The following is a 17,868-nucleotide window of genomic DNA, read 5'->3' on the forward strand; positions in this document are numbered from 1 at the left end:
TATGACTGTATAGGGGGGCGGACAGGGGTGTATGACTGTATAGGGGGGGGAAACAGGGGTGTATGACTGTATAGGGGGGCGGACAGGGGTGTATGACTGTAGTCCCCTCAGTAACAGTGCAGGACTGTAACATAGGAGGAATGGATGTGCTGCAGCTGGCAGGATAACACACACAGCTATAAGTTATCCCGCCTGCTGCAGCCCATTATTCCTCCTATCCTGTACTGTTACTGAGGGGATGAGATGACAGGTCAGCTGTCACACGTTGTCCTGTGTGTGCAGGGAGGCGGCCATGTCAGAGCTGGAGGAGCAGCAGCACGTGAGGGCGGCTGTCCTGTACTCCCCTCAGTGAGCAGGGACGCCGGACCGGACGGGTGGTGGGCGCATGGACGGTGCGGCAGGACGGGGCCTCAGAGAGGGCGGACAGGTGCGCGCACGGGGGGTGGGGGGAAGGTCGCTTGGACCAGACGGGGGCGGTGCGGGCAGTCACCTGGGCCCTGCTGCTCCTTCAGCTCCCGCACCAATACCGGCGTCCCTGCACATGACGTGCAGCGCTCGTGCCGGGCCGCGCGCGTGTGTGTGTGTGCGCGCGCGTGCGAGCCTCTGACAGTACTATGTCTTACATTCGGGGTATGTCTTACTTTAGCCCAGCCCCCGAAAGTCCAACTATGTCTTACTTTCGGGGGTGTCTTACTATCGGGGAAACACGGTACATGAAGGAGTTACATACTCTACACAATCAGCTAATATAAGGGATGTAGTATGAAATTAATGCAGACTGAACTTTGGGTCTTACCTTTGAATTTGGAAAACATTAAGCGAGAACTTTTATTGGTTTAAAAGTCAGAGTGAAACAGGAAATGAATGAGATAGTGAAACACACTGAAGAACTTACTGGCCCGACTAATTCTCCTTAGTATCTGTCAACAATTATATAGCCGCAAGATTTTCTAAAGAATAATTAGTAAAACTTCTGCTACTTTTCCATGCACATACAATAAAAGAGGCGAGGTGAAGACACTATTACACGAATTAGGCAGATATGGTCCTGTAATAAAGACTACAATAGGTGGTCAACATGTTTAAAAATCATCGGCTGCCAGGCGCACATCGCTCCGTGTAATAATTCATGCGCGGCTGTTGAAAAATGTGCGATTATCTAGCCGTGTAATAGGCTCAGTAAGCGTCTCTTACCACACATGTCTAATACAACTTCCAGTTAAAACACGTAATAGTGACTAAAGGAAGTGATCAGATACAGATATACTAGATGTTCTTATTGATTTACAGTTAGAACCTCCTTTAGACTCTCGTCTTCATCGCCCAAATGCTCTCCCATTTCTAAGTTTCTTTAAAACATCAGCGTTTGGCCTTATTGCGGTTTCCTATGTTGTAGAATACCACCTAAGGGTTTTCCAGCCTTATTCTCACTGTTTATACTTCCAAAAATAGTGACATTGCCACAATTACAATTGTCAATCTCAGTGATTGGCACTCTCTTACTTTGCTTTCACAAGGGTTGACCAAGAGTGGCCGGGCTCAACGACTACGTTTTTTTTTTTTTGTATGAGGACAGACAACCCCTTTTAGTATGTGAAATAAACCGAGAAGAGGCAGCACTCCAATATTAATATTGGAGTGCTGCCTCTTCTCGGTTTATTTCATTACCAAGGTGGTCTTGGAGTCCGTCCACTGAGGTTGAAGCACCCACCTGAGCCACAGAGCCACACAGTGCCGTCCAGCCCTATATCTTTACCTTTTAGTATGTGGATGTCCCAATTAAGCATGTTTTAGAGGCAGCTCCTCCAACAAAACCACTGTTGGCAGCAAGAAAGTCCATAAAATAAGTATTGCAAGGTGGCCATTCTGGTGTCTTTTTTGGGAGCTACTATTACAGAGAGGCTTTCCTCTATGACATCCGGTGGAGTCTTGCTGATATACGAGTAGCTATTTGATGCAGTTCATGCTTCTACCAAGGTTGTTTTTGTCTGTTTCAGACTGCAGAAGTTGCACTTGCAAACCTTAAAAATAAGTATGAAAATGAGAAGACAATGGTGACCGAAACCATGATGAAGCTTCGGAACGAGCTGAAGGCGTTAAAAGAGGACGCTGCCACCTTCTCATCACTAAGAGCCATGTTCGCCACCAGGTAACTAGCTTGGGAATCTATCGATATTTAGCATGATTTTGCATTTGCTTGTCGTGAAAGATCAAGAAAAAACAAATGTGGCAATTTTCTCAGAGCACCACTACTTAGGTGCCTCCATGACTTCCATCAATGGTGTCTTTTTTTAAAACGAGTGTACCACTAGGTACATTGTTTTGTGTTTTTAACATGAACACATTGGTGCCAGGATGCCGGTGCTGTGGTCCTTTTTTAAAACCGCCCCCCAGTTCTTGCACAGGCTCCTGTCTGGCATAAAGCACTGGAGGTGGGCCCATCAGAGCGGGTTTCGTCACACTGGGGCCGACGAGCCCGCCGCCAGTGCTTTATGCCTGACTGGTGCTTGGGAATAGACCAGTGCCGTGAGCGGGAATTGGGGGCGGTTCAAAAAAAGAATCATGGCGCCGCCATTCCAGTGCTGGTGCTGGTCTGTTTATGTGAAAAACACAAAGCGATGTATCTGGTGGTACATTCGCTTTACGATTTACTGGAGCAAAACTTAGATATTTGTTACGTACAACCACAGATATTAATGGCCGAATAGGTAAACCAAGGAAAGTAATTATGAAGGGACAGAGGGGCTTTATTTAGAAAAGGTTCAAAGTTTTTACTGTAAGAGAATGTTCCAGCCCATAGACCGCTACATCTATAATTAACTTTTATTAGTTGTAATAGCTTCTTTGGCTTCTGAAGCGCTGATTTATACCCTTCCATCCTGTTTATTGGGTTTGCTTATCTCTTTCGTCTGTATATCTTCCTGTATTGCGTTGTCTTGCGATCTGCCTAGATATCTCCCAGCCGAAAATCAATTCAAATAGCAGAAAGAATTTCATCCCGCCGAGAACGCCAATACCTAATGACTGCGCTGCTCCTTTATTGTACAAACAAATAAACGTCTAGCATCAAAAACTCATTTTATGGTGTTTCATAGCTATTTAAAGGGGTTCTGTAGATAAGCTTCAAACTCGGGAAACCTTTTGTATGAAATACAGAAATGTATTTTTTAAGAATTTTACTTGAGTTTTCCTTTTTGCTTAATAATCTCTTAGAAATTATAATTACGGGTTCTAGTTACATTAGTTTCTGGGAAATATAACTGTCAAAGATTCAATTGGTTGGGCAACGGCGTCTTAAAGGATCCCGAATTGGAAATATTTGGATACTTACATGTGTCTCTACTTCTAAGGGATGGTTGGGGTTTTGCGAAGTGTCTCTGCTCCTAAGGCATGGTTGGGGCTTTGCGATGCGGCTCTACTGATCGCCATGAACATTATGCTAACCTTTTTAGATGCCATGGCCTACAGAGCTTGGAGGGTCCATTACTATATGAGGAAACCAAGCATAGCAAATCATTTAGCAATATTCTTGTCATTACAGGCGTGAAAATCACAGTGGAAACCCAATGAATCCCATTATAGGTCAACAGGGTTCTTAAGGTGCCATTTGGCTCTGTCATGGAACAAATTCAGACCAACGTTCCATCAGAAATGGAAGCCATGAAGCGGAAATAATCAGAACTTAAATGTAGTTCAGGCTTGGCAAGCCCAGGGTAGAGTAGACAGAGTAGAGTAGACCCAATATAGTGGTAGAGTTTGTCTTGGATGAGCCCATTTTGTCACCCAGTATAGTGGTAGAGTTGGTCTTAGATGAGGACATTGTAACATTCCTATTTATTAGCAATGCAGTAATTGACTTTAGGGCTCTAGACTCCACCTCTTTGCTCACAAGATGAAAATGTGCTCCACTAGCCTCCTTATTTATATGAAGGTAAATGCGTCTTCTCTAGCATAAAGATACCCTGAAAATGTCACTATCTCTTTTCTGTTTTTTGCCTGAGCAGATGTGATGAGTATGTGACGCAACTAGATGAAATGCAGAGGCAGCTGGCGGCGGCAGAGGATGAGAAGAAGACTTTGAATTCTCTGTTGAGGATGGCAATCCAGCAAAAGCTAGCGCTCACGCAAAGGTTGGAAGATCTAGAGTTTGACCACGAGCAATCTTGGCGTACCAAAGGCAAGACTGGAAAAAGCAAGATCGGAAGCCCCAAAGTAAGTTTAAAGCAGTCTACTAGCACAACACATAGCCAGTTTCCCCCTAAACCAACCAGTTCGGACTCCAATGTCATTGATATAATCGAGTATCCATCTAGCCATCATACAGAGCCAGTACCAGATATCAACAAAACCAGCTGATAATGTCTCTTAATGTATAGTCTCGTCTCATTTCCAAGTTTGTACAACCACCCATCTGTCATTTATTGTGTACTGCCGTCATTGTCTATATGGTTGTGTGTTTTATCTACCGTTTTGGATGTAAGTTGAATGATGCATACACCTAATGGCACCACCACACTAGTGCGGCAAACATTTATGACCTGCACTGGAAAAATTTAAAACAGAATCTGATATGGGTAACGCCTCAATTTTTGGTTATCTTTAGTCTTTATAAATGGGGCCACTCAATGCTAATGCAGCATTTACACCACAAGTTGCTACCACCTTAAAGGAAAAATTCCAATGGTCCTTACCGGATAAAACTAGGAGACCAAGGCACCAGAGTAGTTTCTATATTTGGTCAACTGAACTTCACCTGTAGATCTCAATACTCTTTGGAGAAAACATCACTGTTACAGAAAAATACTTACGCATTTGTCTTCGGAGGTTAACCTGGTGTATGGCTTTGAAATGTAGCCAAAGGTTAAGGAAAGTCCTATTATTTTTGTGAAGTAAATTTCAAGGAAAATTATTTGTAGTAAAGTTCTCATAGTTCTTCTTGCTTCTTTTTGCACTTTTGTATTTTTGTCAGCTCTTCTTGCTTCTTGACCTTGAAAATGAGAAGTAGGTGCTCTTTGGCCTTGGGCGAGTATAAAAAACACTTTGTCGAAAGGAGAAAATTTTTTTACCCTGATGGTCTAGGTTGATATATGGAAAATTCAACACTACTAGATTGATATATGTCTTCCGCGTCTCATCTTATGAAGAATGTGGGTAGTGCTAATGGCTCCCATGGCTCTCAGTTACATAATTTATAAGTAGCTCACTGTTTCACCAAAATTATTTAAACAATATTTGAAAATTTATCACGGTTACTCAATTCTTCACAAAGTGTTCAAACACTGGACTACAGCTTTAATAATACATGTCCATTTTCTCGTTTTCTGCCTCAACCACTTGGCAAAAACTGTGATATTAAATGTGGGTCACCTAAACTGATGTAGCAGAAAAATTCTTGACTTTCAGATCATAGGACCTTAAATTGGGAATCATCAGTGTTGTTATCGTAACTGAATACGCATTGTCAATGAAGCAGCAGTGGTCACTGAAGACTTGCCAAGAAAAACGTCGTCTATAGACCTGGCCATTCTTTTCATCCGTTCGTTTTGCTTTGACCAGGTGTAAATCTTCACTTCAATGTGTTTATAGTTTACAGAATTTTTTTAATAAAAAAGTCAATATAAAAAAAAAAAGAAACATTGCACATTTTTCTATAGACATCATAAGATAGACTAGTACATAAACTATTAAAACTTTCTTTTATACATCCTGACGCAGTTATGTCCATGTGTCAAGATATAGAGGGGTGCACCATATGGGTATGCCTATCATTTTTTATATTAATTTACAACCACTGACTGGGGTTAATTAAAATACTATAGGGAAACTATAAACAGGCTTGTACATAGGTACCTGTGCCAGCTAAGTCTTCTTTCTTCTCTCAGTGGTGCTGCTTTCCAGTTTAATTTAAAGCAGATATGTAAATTACTCTGTTCTGTGCACTGTGAGCGTTCCTCTGCCCCCCAGTGCGCTGTCCCGTCCGCTGTTTTTTTCGTCCCCTCCTATTCTCGCTCTATAGGTAAACTTGGCTACTTATTCATATGTGAATATGCATAAGTAGGAGAAGATGTAGAAGGTCAGGACAGTGCACCAAACAAAGTAATTTACATATGTTCTTCAGGTTAAACTACCAGGTAAGGGCCCCAACGAGGGAAGAAAGAAGGCCGATGCCAGAATCACCAACGCAGGTATGTATGAACCTGCTGATAATTTCTCTTTAAGTAAAGGGTTTGTCCTACCATGTAATGAAGCCAACCTTGGCGATCGTTGAAAGTAGTTTTGCTCTAGTGCATAGACGAAGGTCAAGGGTTGGAGGTCCCCCGTTATCTCCATGAGACAGCCCCTTTAAACAAACACACATCCATTCTGAGCAGACTGCAAAATTATACAGCACTATTGGCCATAACTTAGATTTAAAGCAGTAGATAACCATTGACTTTCAGGAAAGCTACCTCCAGTAGTTGGCACCTCAGAGCAAGCTCTCTTCCTTCTCCAAAAGGGCTACTGGGAATATTTTTGCATTGGAGCATTGCATGGACTATATGACAAGCAGCAGTCAGTGTAAGGGTACTATTACACCAAGCAATTTTCCGACGATTAACGATAAACGATCTTAAATGACCGCTAAGGCAAATGACCCGAAATCGTTCGCCCAAGTACAAGAAACGATTTCAGCTGTGAATTCTTATTCCACTGAACGATGTGCGAACGATCAAACGATATAAATAGGTCCGGATCCTATTAAACGATTTCTCGTTGGTCGTTTAATCGTTGCCTGCTATTACACGAAATGATTATCGTTCAAAGCCGAACGATTTAACGATTTTTCAAACGATAATCGTCCCGTGTAATACCACCCTAACTCTTGCATTGCCGGAAGCTGAGAAGCCATCGGGTGTGGCACACAAAAGCAAACACCAGGCCCAGTTCACACCAGGCTACTGCACATTCCTGACAACCAGTCTGCGGGTTTTTAGACAAAGTGACTGAGTGCTAATAGAAGGCAAAGTCTGAGTGACTCTCACTGATAAAATACAAATTAAAATAAAATAGATACTACAAATAAAACATATATATAAACCGCAATAAACAATACTACTTAACAGGATTCTAAGATTGTGTGAATAAATAGGTCTACAGACAGACAATAGCTAAGTGAATAGATATGGTTTACTTAGCTGATAAAGCCAAGATAAACAGACAAAGCAACAAGTGACACAATGCACAATGAAGTAAACAAGAACAAGATTTACTTATATATGTCAAGGATACAGCAGTTGAGGGGGAGTAGTTCCAAGGAGCCACCATTATGCTTGGCACCCAGTATAAATATCTCTCCTCCTTGAACAACAAAATTCCTCCGACCACCAAATTCAAGCATGCACAGACCAGCTTAAATATATTCATATATAGAGAAAATGTATAGACTAGGCATGAGCAAACTTTGGTTCAGCAGGTTTGCTGAACTTTTATTGCGGTTAATTTAAGGTTCGGTTTGGACGAGCCTGAACCTTTGCTTCAAACAGCCAAACGATTGCAGGCATTTAACTGTTTTAGTGCAGTTCAGTTAAGTTTACTTATCACTACTTACCTGTCCGCACTCCCTTAGTGTCCTCTTACCGGCCTCTGATGTTCCCATCACAGCCTGCTCAGCCAATGACTGACTGAAGAGAGAAAGGGCTGCAGCCAGTGATTGGCTGAGCAGGCTGTCACTCCCAAGATGAGAGTTACAGCCTGTTCAGCCAGTCACTGGTTACGGGGCTGTCCCGTCTCAGTCAGTGATTGGCTGAGGGGGCTGTTACTCTCGTCTCACCTTTTGTTCCATGAGCAATGTCTGAGCAGTGCTCAAGACACTAAAGAAATATCCTAAAGACTATTAGAACCAAACAATATATCAACTTCCCACCTTATTTAGATGGTGTTCATAATATTCATATAATATATACATATGGAAAATGAAAACGTAATAGATTCCTAAACAATATCGCTGTAAGAAGCCCAGTAGCAACATTGAAAACTTTTCTATTCCTTATGTTTGATGGTGACTGTATAATTCTCCTGCCACAAAAACATGGGGATGTGCAGTTCATGGGTTTATAAATGTTGTCAATGTATCGAACCCAACACCAATTATGCAAGGCTCATACCAGGATTCCCCATTCCATCTACATGATGATGGACTACTTAATATAATTTATGGATCACCCTAAGTTCCACTTAGTTCACATTAGGAAAACATAGGCTGATAAACGTCATCGATGTACCAAACCGACTCTAACTTAAAATGGAACTTCAGTGATCCAATAAAAAATATTAAAGGGGACCTGTCACCCCAGCTGCCGGGGTAAAGCCCGCCTGACCCCCCGGTGGAGCCCCTTATACTTACCCCTTCCACAAAGTCTCGGTCCCGGACCCCGCGCTTCCACCAAAAAATCCCAGTCGGAAGCCGCGTGCGTGCTCACCAGAGATTAGTCTGACACCCATAGAGAATGACTGCTCCAGAGACCGAGACTTCGAGAGGGGGATATGTATAAGGGGCTCCATCGTGGGGTCGGGCGGGCTTCACCCCGGCAGCCGGGGTGACAGGTCCCCTTTAAATGCACAAAAAGCACATAGGTGCAATCACCGATCCCCCACTGATTGTTTGACACTTTTCCCACCTGTCTATGCTGCTCCTAGCCCCAGATTTAAATTTTTATAAATGATACCAGTTTTACACCATGGCATCCACCAGGGAAATTACATCTCCCTCCATACATTGCATTTCATAGACAACTGCCAGATACACACAGTTGTATCTGCCCACCACTGGCTTGATCTGCTTCTACTTTTCACAGTAAACACAGTATCTTTCTGTCTATATATTCATCTACATAGATAGATGAGAGAAAGAGATGAAACACCAGTGTTTCCTTTCCCCTGTACTACTCAGGAGAGGCTGTTTCTTGGCCAGGTGACCTGGTGGGTGGGGTTACAGATGAGATTTTACAGCTTGCCTGGCAACTGAAGAGACAAATATCATGTGACCTCTGTCTCAGATGGGAGGGGGAGGACAAAAAAGCGGAGACAGAATGGACCAGGAAGTTTCAAGGTGTGAGTCAGGATGTGCTGCAGGAAAACGGACCAATTCATGTAATAGAAACCTATTACACACAAACTTAGATTATGGGTGGAGATTTAACAGGTTTAATTCTTTCTTATCCGGAGTTCCCCTTTAAGGCCCATGCCAGGCGTTACCACTCCACGTTCACAGGAAGATGTGGTTGCAGAATACATGGCAAAAACTTTAGGTCGAAAAAAATTGGGAAAAAAATTAAATACTGCATAAGAAGACAATGGAAATTGGATAAAAGAAATAAAGCATCATATACCGTTACTGACTTACTGCGTCATCTATCTATGATCAGCACAAAAATGGCAGAGTCCTTTGCCTCCCCAGACTGTTTCAGCCTTCTTTAAAATGCCTTTAGTCTTATGGGAAATAAAGACAATATTGATTTGGTCATATCACTACCCGATCAATACCCGAGTGGCTGCCTCCAGTGTAGGCTCCGCTTACATTATTCACTTTGAGTTATTTCTACTTGGACAAAATATGGAAGATCATTGCACAGAACATCGATATTTTGTTCATCTGCCCCGATGTCGAGTCAGTTTGCTATTTTCTCATATAATAGAGCTTGTACATACATGTGGCATGTTCTTCTGCATGGGCGTCTGCAATGAAAAGAATGAATTTTATGATGTTTATGTTGTCGTTTTTGCCAGCTTAAAGGTGTTGTATAACATAAGAAAAAGATGGCCGCCTTTCTCTATTTGGTATTGTTGGATCGGAGCCGAAAGAGATTGGTGTTGCTCCTGAAAGAAAGCAGCCATGTTTTTCTAATCTGACCCAACCCCTCTTGTTCCCTATAATCAGCCAGTGCACAAGGGCAAGTGATCAGCCGATAGGTGTCAAAAACGCTTTTTTGGTGGAGGTACATTTGCCATATACACCAGGAGACGGTAATGAGGCCAAGCGTTAAGCCCCAGAATATACTTATGTAGAGCTGCTTAAATCACTCATAGATGTGGTTCACCCATGGATCGACAAACTTAACAAATACTTTGAAGCTACAAATGTCTCGTTCCTGTTCTCTTGAAAAAAAGGAAGATGCAGCCGCTATGGGGCTCCTTGAGAGTGGGCTCCCGTTACAGGTTGGTCTCACCCATATTGTAATAGAAGACTGTAAGGAAGTATTTGAGGCACCAGGACCTCCTGTCATTGGTGATGGTGTCAAGCAGCTCCTTAATGGGCCAATGTTTTTATGATTACTGCAACTACGTAGACTGTTTTTAGAAAAATTTCAACAGCACTGATTTCTAAGCCTAGATTTAGAAGTTTTAGTCACAATGGTAATACAGATTGATCCATATATCACTTATAATTGTAAAGTTCTTATTTGCTAAGAAGTAAATTATCGTACGTAAGGAATATTTTTTTTTTATTTTATCTTTATCTGAAGTTCAAGAGTATTATGTTAGTATTGTATACCTCAATAAATTGTGTTATCTACAGTTGGGCAGTGGGGGGTATACTGACATTAGGATAGTGCCATAAAGGCTTGAATATTTTTATTACGTTATATTGTGATTGAGTGCATGTCCCCTATCCGTGTTCCCAAAAATATGTTCTCCATTTATGTTAACCTTTTACTATTTCTTTATTTGTATATGTTTTTAGCAATTCTGATGAAAAATTTAAAGGGGATAAAACATTAGAGGAAAGTGTGCCCCCCAAGAACATTGTATGTATATATCATCCTTCGAGGATGTTTTTATAGTGCTTCATTCCATGTTTTTCTTCCGCCAAATATCATGGGCCATCTAGTGTAAAACTGGTAAAAAGGGCAAAATTGGTAAAGTTATATTAATTTTGCCAGATATTGTGGGCCACCTAATCCAAAATTGGTAAAAATTATGTTAAATTTTCCCTAATATCATGGGCCACCAAGTGCAAATTTGGTAAAATTTTTTACACGTAATAATGGCACCTAAAAAAAAGTCCCTTCTAGCAGACTTTGCTCTAATGTTCATAGGCATTTTTATTTTGTGTAGTGGTGGAAAAATATATTTTTATATCCCATAGACATAATAGTCACCAATACGCCATAAAGATCAGACAGGAGTCTTTTTTTATTCTAGTGTAGCAAATCTTGACTGACCAGAGAGTATCCAATTTTTTTTTTCTATGGGAACACCTAGGAATCTATTGGTACCTGGTGTAATCCATGAGTTTTTCAATATTTTAAGGCACAGATTACATCTACACTTAACAGCGCAGCAGCTACAAGATGAAGGGACAAAGAAAAGCACCATTGATTTCCAGCAACCCCAAGTTCAGGCGTCAGGTAGCTGCAGCTAAGCTCTGAGCACAACGTCGTCCATCCACCAACATCAGGTAACACGTTTGCTGTCTTTGCAGCAGTTCCCAGCTCCAGTTGCAAGAAACCCGCTTCACACGTATTGCACCAAGTTTCCATTTCAAGCAACGCACGACAGGCCACAACTCAGGGTCCCAGCAGGAACTTCCTCATCAGCCAACTCCAGCCCAGAAAAGCCTTCTGCACTTCTCTTCCACCAGCTGTCAGCTTCGAGGAGCACAGGGCAACTTAATACACAATACTATTCTCCGCTGCAGGCTTCCAGCCAAAGTTTTACACACAGTCCGGAATCTTCTAGCTCCCGCCTACAGAAAAACCTCTTCAGTTTTACAGCTTCATCATCATCATCATCACCACCACCACTCAGAACCAGAGACCCTCACTCTTTAACTTCCACAGCAATGTGTTCCAGGCAAAAAGGTAACCACATTCTGCTTGCTGCGTGTTCCCCCCGATACGTGCAAGAACGACAAACTAACTATCCATTCTTTGAATCAAGGCTTCGCGAAAACAGGGTCTTTACCCCAAGGCCTTTTATACAGCCCAGTTACACAGAACACACTGACCTCAGTGAAAGATTATTTAGTACTGAATCAAACCAATGAATTATTTATTCTGTGATTCTCATCTTCAAAGTGACGAGTCAGCCAAAAAAATTGTAATCTCTACGATTCCAGGGTAGTCTACAAACTGTATATTTATAGATGTTCTGTGCAATTGACCTTAACCTAATTTTTTTTTTTTTACTAATTTTTTTAAATTTAATATTAGCCAAGTAGAACCGTAGGGATTGTAGGGAAGTTTGAGAGCACAAAAATATATGAAGGTTCTAGATGAGTATGGAGAACAATATTCGGAATTTGGTTTGTTAAGCACATGGTTGTTTGCGGTTTGCCTGTAAAGTGACCTTATATACAGTGTCTTATTAACCGTTTGGTGTTACATATTAAGAAAACAGGGGCTCCTTAAAATTTACTATAAATTTTCAACGACCTCAGACGACTAAAATTGTATTTTGGTCTAGTAGAAGATGAAGGTAGAAGGTCAAGTACTCAAAAAGATTTGTTTAAATATGAAGTCACAAAAAAAAAAGCTTCCACTATATTTCAACATAGCCAATGATGGCAAAATGCCAGGATTTCAGTATTATGGACGCTCTTCTTTCCATCCTATAAGGTCAGTCTCTGGTTTTTGTCAATGTGAAAGTTGTCTAGATGAGGTTACGACCATTACTGCGTTAGACTATGGTATGTTGACATTCAAGGAGTACTCAACCTTGCACAGTTTACCAAAATGAGCCTAATCACAGTGTGTCCTGCTGCTGGAATCCCCAAACCGGTGAAAAGTGTTTGGTTCTCATGCAGCACCAGCACAGGGGAATTGAAGTATTACATGGTGCCCACTAAAATCTCTGAGGTTTCAATGTAATGTCAAAACAGATCTAGTCCAAAACTCACTAGTCCCTTGCTGCTACCGGTACAGGGATGATGTGTCCTACTGATCACCACTTCCTGTTTCCTGTCTTGACACAAGGATGAGGGCGGTCACCTCTGCAGCCAGTGATTGGCTGACAGGCACTTCCTGTGTGTCCAGAAAGTGGAGCTCAGTAGGGACCCAGACACCTTTGGAACAGGATTGGCATGTAAATATATGCTTTTATACCTTTTTTTCCATTATTCCTAATGGAGAACCCCTTTTAGGTAGTAGGCACCACCAAACATTTTAAGTTTGTGACACAAGAAGTCTATTTAATGTTTCTTTCTCTGGGAAAAAATACCAACCATAAGGGTTTCTCTTCTCTAGCACTTTAATATTAAATTTTTTTGCTATTTTGACACCTTGTTATAATTTACTAGATTATCTACATGATTTATTTTAAAAAAATCTGTTTTTTTCCCCAGTGGTCATCAGGTTTATAATACATATTTATAGGGATCATAGATTAGTTTCTCAGAGACTGAGCTCCACATGCCCCACTTCTCCCACACAGCCTTAGAGTAAAGGTCAACAAGCCAACAGCTGTCTCTCCCGATTTCTCCATACACGTTAACGGTCAGCTTGGACAAGCTGCGCTTGGAGAAAGGAGTAAGCAACTACCAGACTTCTCTGGCTTATCTTTCTGAGAATAATAGGATTTGGTAGTTGGCATCCAACATAAGTAAGCCTTGTCTACATGCAGGCCTCAAACACAACAGTCGCGCAAAAATCTGTGGGTTTGACCGACTTTTGTCTAATGAAAATGTAGCACCGCTGGTTTATCCTATAGGTGTTCAGTTCTGGCAATGTAGAAAACAACTTGGTTGTTATGTAAATGCTGTTTTTTGGGCGTCAAGTTGGTTTACCGAGAAGAGCTATTGGTGGTGTTTGTTGGCGTTACATCTATCAGCTCAAGAATACAGGTTGGGAATATCTCAGCTTGTGTAGAGTTGAGCAAACTTTACACACGTTCGGCCTTTGGCTACATCCAACTTCAGCAGCTAATCAAATGCTGCACGCTTGGGTTTGGACGAACCCGATTGTGCTCGAAGTTTGCTCAACTCTAGTTGTCAATTTTCTATAAAATAGAATCAGGGATTTATGGGATTATTACCTTAAATTAGTCCATAAATATCCCACATCCCAATAATTGTTTGCTATAAGGACTATCTGCATGCATGTTATGACTATCCAGATATATTGGATGTCTTCCTTCCAACAACCATCATCTTGTTATAATTGATACTATGATTTATTGGCATGAGTCTGCTGAATCAATACCTCTAGGCCATATGAGATGTGGTTGCATTTAATGGATGATGTTTTTCATCACATTGTAACCTTGTAGCGACACTATAATACATTCCATTGTGCAGCATTCTCATTACCTAGCTGTCATTATTGTTTTTTACGTTTTTGTTTTTTTTTGATGGCCACATCTATTTTTTTTTTTTTTATACTATAAGAAAATGTATTTTTAATATTACTGTTATGATTATTATGTTATATCGGCTAATTAAACTATTTTATTAGCAGCTTTTTGTAATAAAAATGATTCTCTATAACATTTATAGCCATATTTGTAAGAAAACATGATATTAGCTATGTTTAAGTTATGAACAGTATGTTTGTGTAGCATGAAAAACTAAACTAGAAGAGAAAAAAAAAGGTGTTCCTCTCTATTTGCCAATATTTAAAATTTTCAATTTTTTTTTAGGTGTTTCCAGTCTTTTTAAAAAAACAATTACCCAGGGGCAGGGAATGGGAAGCAAAATACAAAAATCTTAAAGGGGTATTCTCATCTACAGAAGTTATATCAGGATAGGGGATGACTAGCTGATCGTAAGGGGTCCAACTGCCAGGGCCTTCAGCAATCTAGAGAACTGGGACCTCCATGGGTCACATATGCCCACCACTTTTCCCTTCATTTCCCAAGGAAGCCATGGAGCCACTGCTTGGCTAATTTCACTTTTCTTTTCTTTTTTTTTCGGCATCTTTTTGGACGTCCGTCATTTTTGGGTCAAATAACGTCTGTTATTTTAAAATGATGTCTGGGATTTCAGAATAACTGACATTATTTTGCCCAAAATGGCCAAAAAAAGACAATGTGTGAACTGCCTTCAGCTCCTCCAATAAAAAAGTGATGGAGTGGTAGCGCACATTTACAACCTGATGGGAGTCTGGGGTCCTCAAGATCACAGGGATGCCAGTATTCGTAACATCTCCCGAAATCATCTTCATATCCCCTACGCTGCAGGGAGGAGAAGAAAACCTCTAAAAATGGAAATACTCCTTTAAGCTGTCAACTTACCACCTTTCCACCGTCAATCTGTGGACCAAGATGTCCCAGGTACACTGAGCATGTGACACTGGCCAGTCACTTGCCTCAATGGTCTTTTGCAGGGCCGGTGCCCAGTGAGACCAGTGATTAGCTGCAGTGTCACATGATTAGTTTCCAGGGACATAATTGGAGCTTTTCTGCCAGGAATATTTTTTTGAGGGAATATGAAGTGACAGCCCTAAAATGATGGCGACAGCTTAAAGCGTAACTGCCATTTAGAAATAATGACTCCAGAGTGGACCAGTGGTGCACTTTATATATATATTTTTTTTTTAGCCCCCTCTTATTCCTCCCCCCGAGTGATTTTTTAAAAAGACTGGTAAATCCTTTAAAGGATATAGTTATTGTGCCAATAAATATATGACACCAGGCTAAAAGAGAAAATGATAATGTACAGTACTCTAATTGAAAAAAAAAACTATCAATAAAAGTAATTAAAATCAACAATTTTATAAAGTTTTTTTTTTAAATCCAATTATATTCTAAGGTTTAAAGTTTAGGATGCATGCGTGGATTTCATAATTTAGCAAACAAAGTAATTTCAAATATACTTTTTAAATAGCTATTTTACATTTTTAAATAAGCTTGGAGAAAATAATTGAAAAAGGGTAAAATGTTTGTTTTTTTTAAATATATATTTATATCTTACAGACGCTAGATTTAAAACAATAGCCATTTTTTATTCACTGTCTCCTGCTTCATTGTGTCACAATATGTGTTGTGTTAAGTTAACAATGAATTTATGTTTTTGTACGATAAAGGGGCAGACCCTAACTAAATTTATAAACTGCATTTTTTTAGTAATTTATTTGTTTATCCTATTAAGCTTCTTAGAATTCACTAAATAAAAATCAACTTCTGTTATAGACAATTTAAAATAATAAAAATTATAAAACATATAGGGAAAATTTATCAAACTTGCGTAAAGTAGAACTGGCTCAGTTGCCCCTAGCGACCAATCAGATTCCACTTTTCATTCCTTACAGATTGTTTGAAAAATGAAAGGTGGGATCTGATTGGTTGCTAGTGGCAACTAAGACAATTCTACTTTAAACCAGTTTGATAAATCTCCATCATAGTTCCTTAAAATTTACACATTTTTTTTTAATTGTTTCACATTTTTATAAAAAATTATTAAATAATTTATTCTAATTTCTAATTTATTTGTGGATGTTTTTTCATACTAATGTACAGGGAAGGAATATATATATATATATTTATTTTGAATTTATATATTTTTTTACTGTTTTAACAGTTTTTTTTATTGTTTAAATATTTTTTTAAATTTATGGACTGCCCCTTTAACATGTAACCATATTTATACATATGCTTTAATTAAATTGCTGGTTATGAGCAATTTAGAAACTAATATTATTTACTTACCTTGATTTTATCCCTAACATATTGTCAATCTTTTGCCTTTGATGCAACAATTGGAATTTTACATGAACTTTGAAGCAGCAGCTGTGATGAAGGCCTATTGTCAAAAAGACCTTTAGCCCCCAATACATAATAACTTACTACAGGAATCTCATTTCAGCTGCCTGTCTCCTGGATCTGTTCTCCAGAACGTAAGTGAGGACAGGAAGAACAATGACCATCATCAAGAAGTATTATAAAGGCCATTGACTGTATTAGGTTCTTTTCTAAAAATTAAAAAAAGTTACATATTAGAAACTTTAAAAAAATTCAGATGCAATGGACTCTGAGAACTATTTTATCTCTTCTCATCTTATTCTCCATTTAACACGAAGCTGGAAAGAAGAAACGATTAACCAAACAACAACCCAGATTCCTGCTTTATTGCCATCTCAAAAACGTTATTCCATTCACCCAAAAATGACTGTTGGATATCAATAGCTGACTTTATTGGGGTCTATGTATCATAGCAAAATCTAGAATACCGTTAATGAATATCACCATGGGTGACAATGGGGCTGAAAATATCCGTCAATGTCAGTGGGGATGTTAAGGTTCGGTCTTTAAAAAACGTTTCCTCAAAAGAATTCTCAAGACAAATTAGGTAAAAATGAGCATACAGCAGAATGTGTAAATGTGTGATGAGCAAAATTAAAGGGGTTGTCCATTTTATTAAAGGGGTTTTCTGATGAGCTAGAAACAAGGTTTCGACAGCTCGCACCCAGGCCGATCAGCTGTTCGGTGCCTGTACTACAGGCCCAACAGTTTTTGTCGAGCTTGCTCAGGTTCGTCCGAACCCTAGTGTGCGGCATTGATTAGCGGTGGCTGCTGAAGTTGGATGCAGCCCATCGAGTCCTGGAAAACATACATACAGCCAGGTTATATTCATGTTTTTAGGACTCTTTAGGGTTGCATCCACCTTTAGAAGCCACCACTTATCAAATGCCGCACACTCAGGTTCGGACGAACCTGAGCAATCTCGAAGTTTGCTCAACTCTTGTGGTGTCCTGTAACTGCAGCTTTGCTTCTCTTTATTTGAATGGGAGCTGTGTTGCAGTTAACCAGGACACAGTGAACCAGGACAAACTGCTCCAGCCCCGCTCACGAGTAGCACAGGCACTGAACAGCTGATCGCCTCGAGTGCTAGGTGTTGTGGATAGCTCATCAGTCTATTTTGGCTGAAAAACCCCTTTAAGTCCATTGAATATTTGG

At 40.1% G+C, this 17,868-nt stretch overlaps 1 protein-coding gene across 2 annotated transcripts in view; it reads left to right on the forward strand.

The window, feature by feature from the left end:
- BICD1 (BICD cargo adaptor 1) overlaps positions 1 to 17,868 on the forward strand; it is a 120,327-nt gene that overhangs the window by 87,096 nt on the left and 15,363 nt on the right. For both annotated transcript variants that reach the window (XM_069967764.1, XM_069967750.1), the window contains exons 6-7: positions 1,998 to 2,149; positions 4,005 to 4,212. In XM_069967764.1, the coding sequence (XP_069823865.1) occupies positions 1,998 to 2,149; positions 4,005 to 4,212 (360 nt within the window). The remainder of the gene's footprint in view (positions 1 to 1,997; positions 2,150 to 4,004; positions 4,213 to 17,868) is intronic.

Source organism: Dendropsophus ebraccatus, chromosome 1 (genome assembly GCF_027789765.1).
Source record: "Dendropsophus ebraccatus isolate aDenEbr1 chromosome 1, aDenEbr1.pat, whole genome shotgun sequence".
Classification (NCBI taxonomy): domain Eukaryota; kingdom Metazoa; phylum Chordata; class Amphibia; order Anura; family Hylidae; genus Dendropsophus; species Dendropsophus ebraccatus.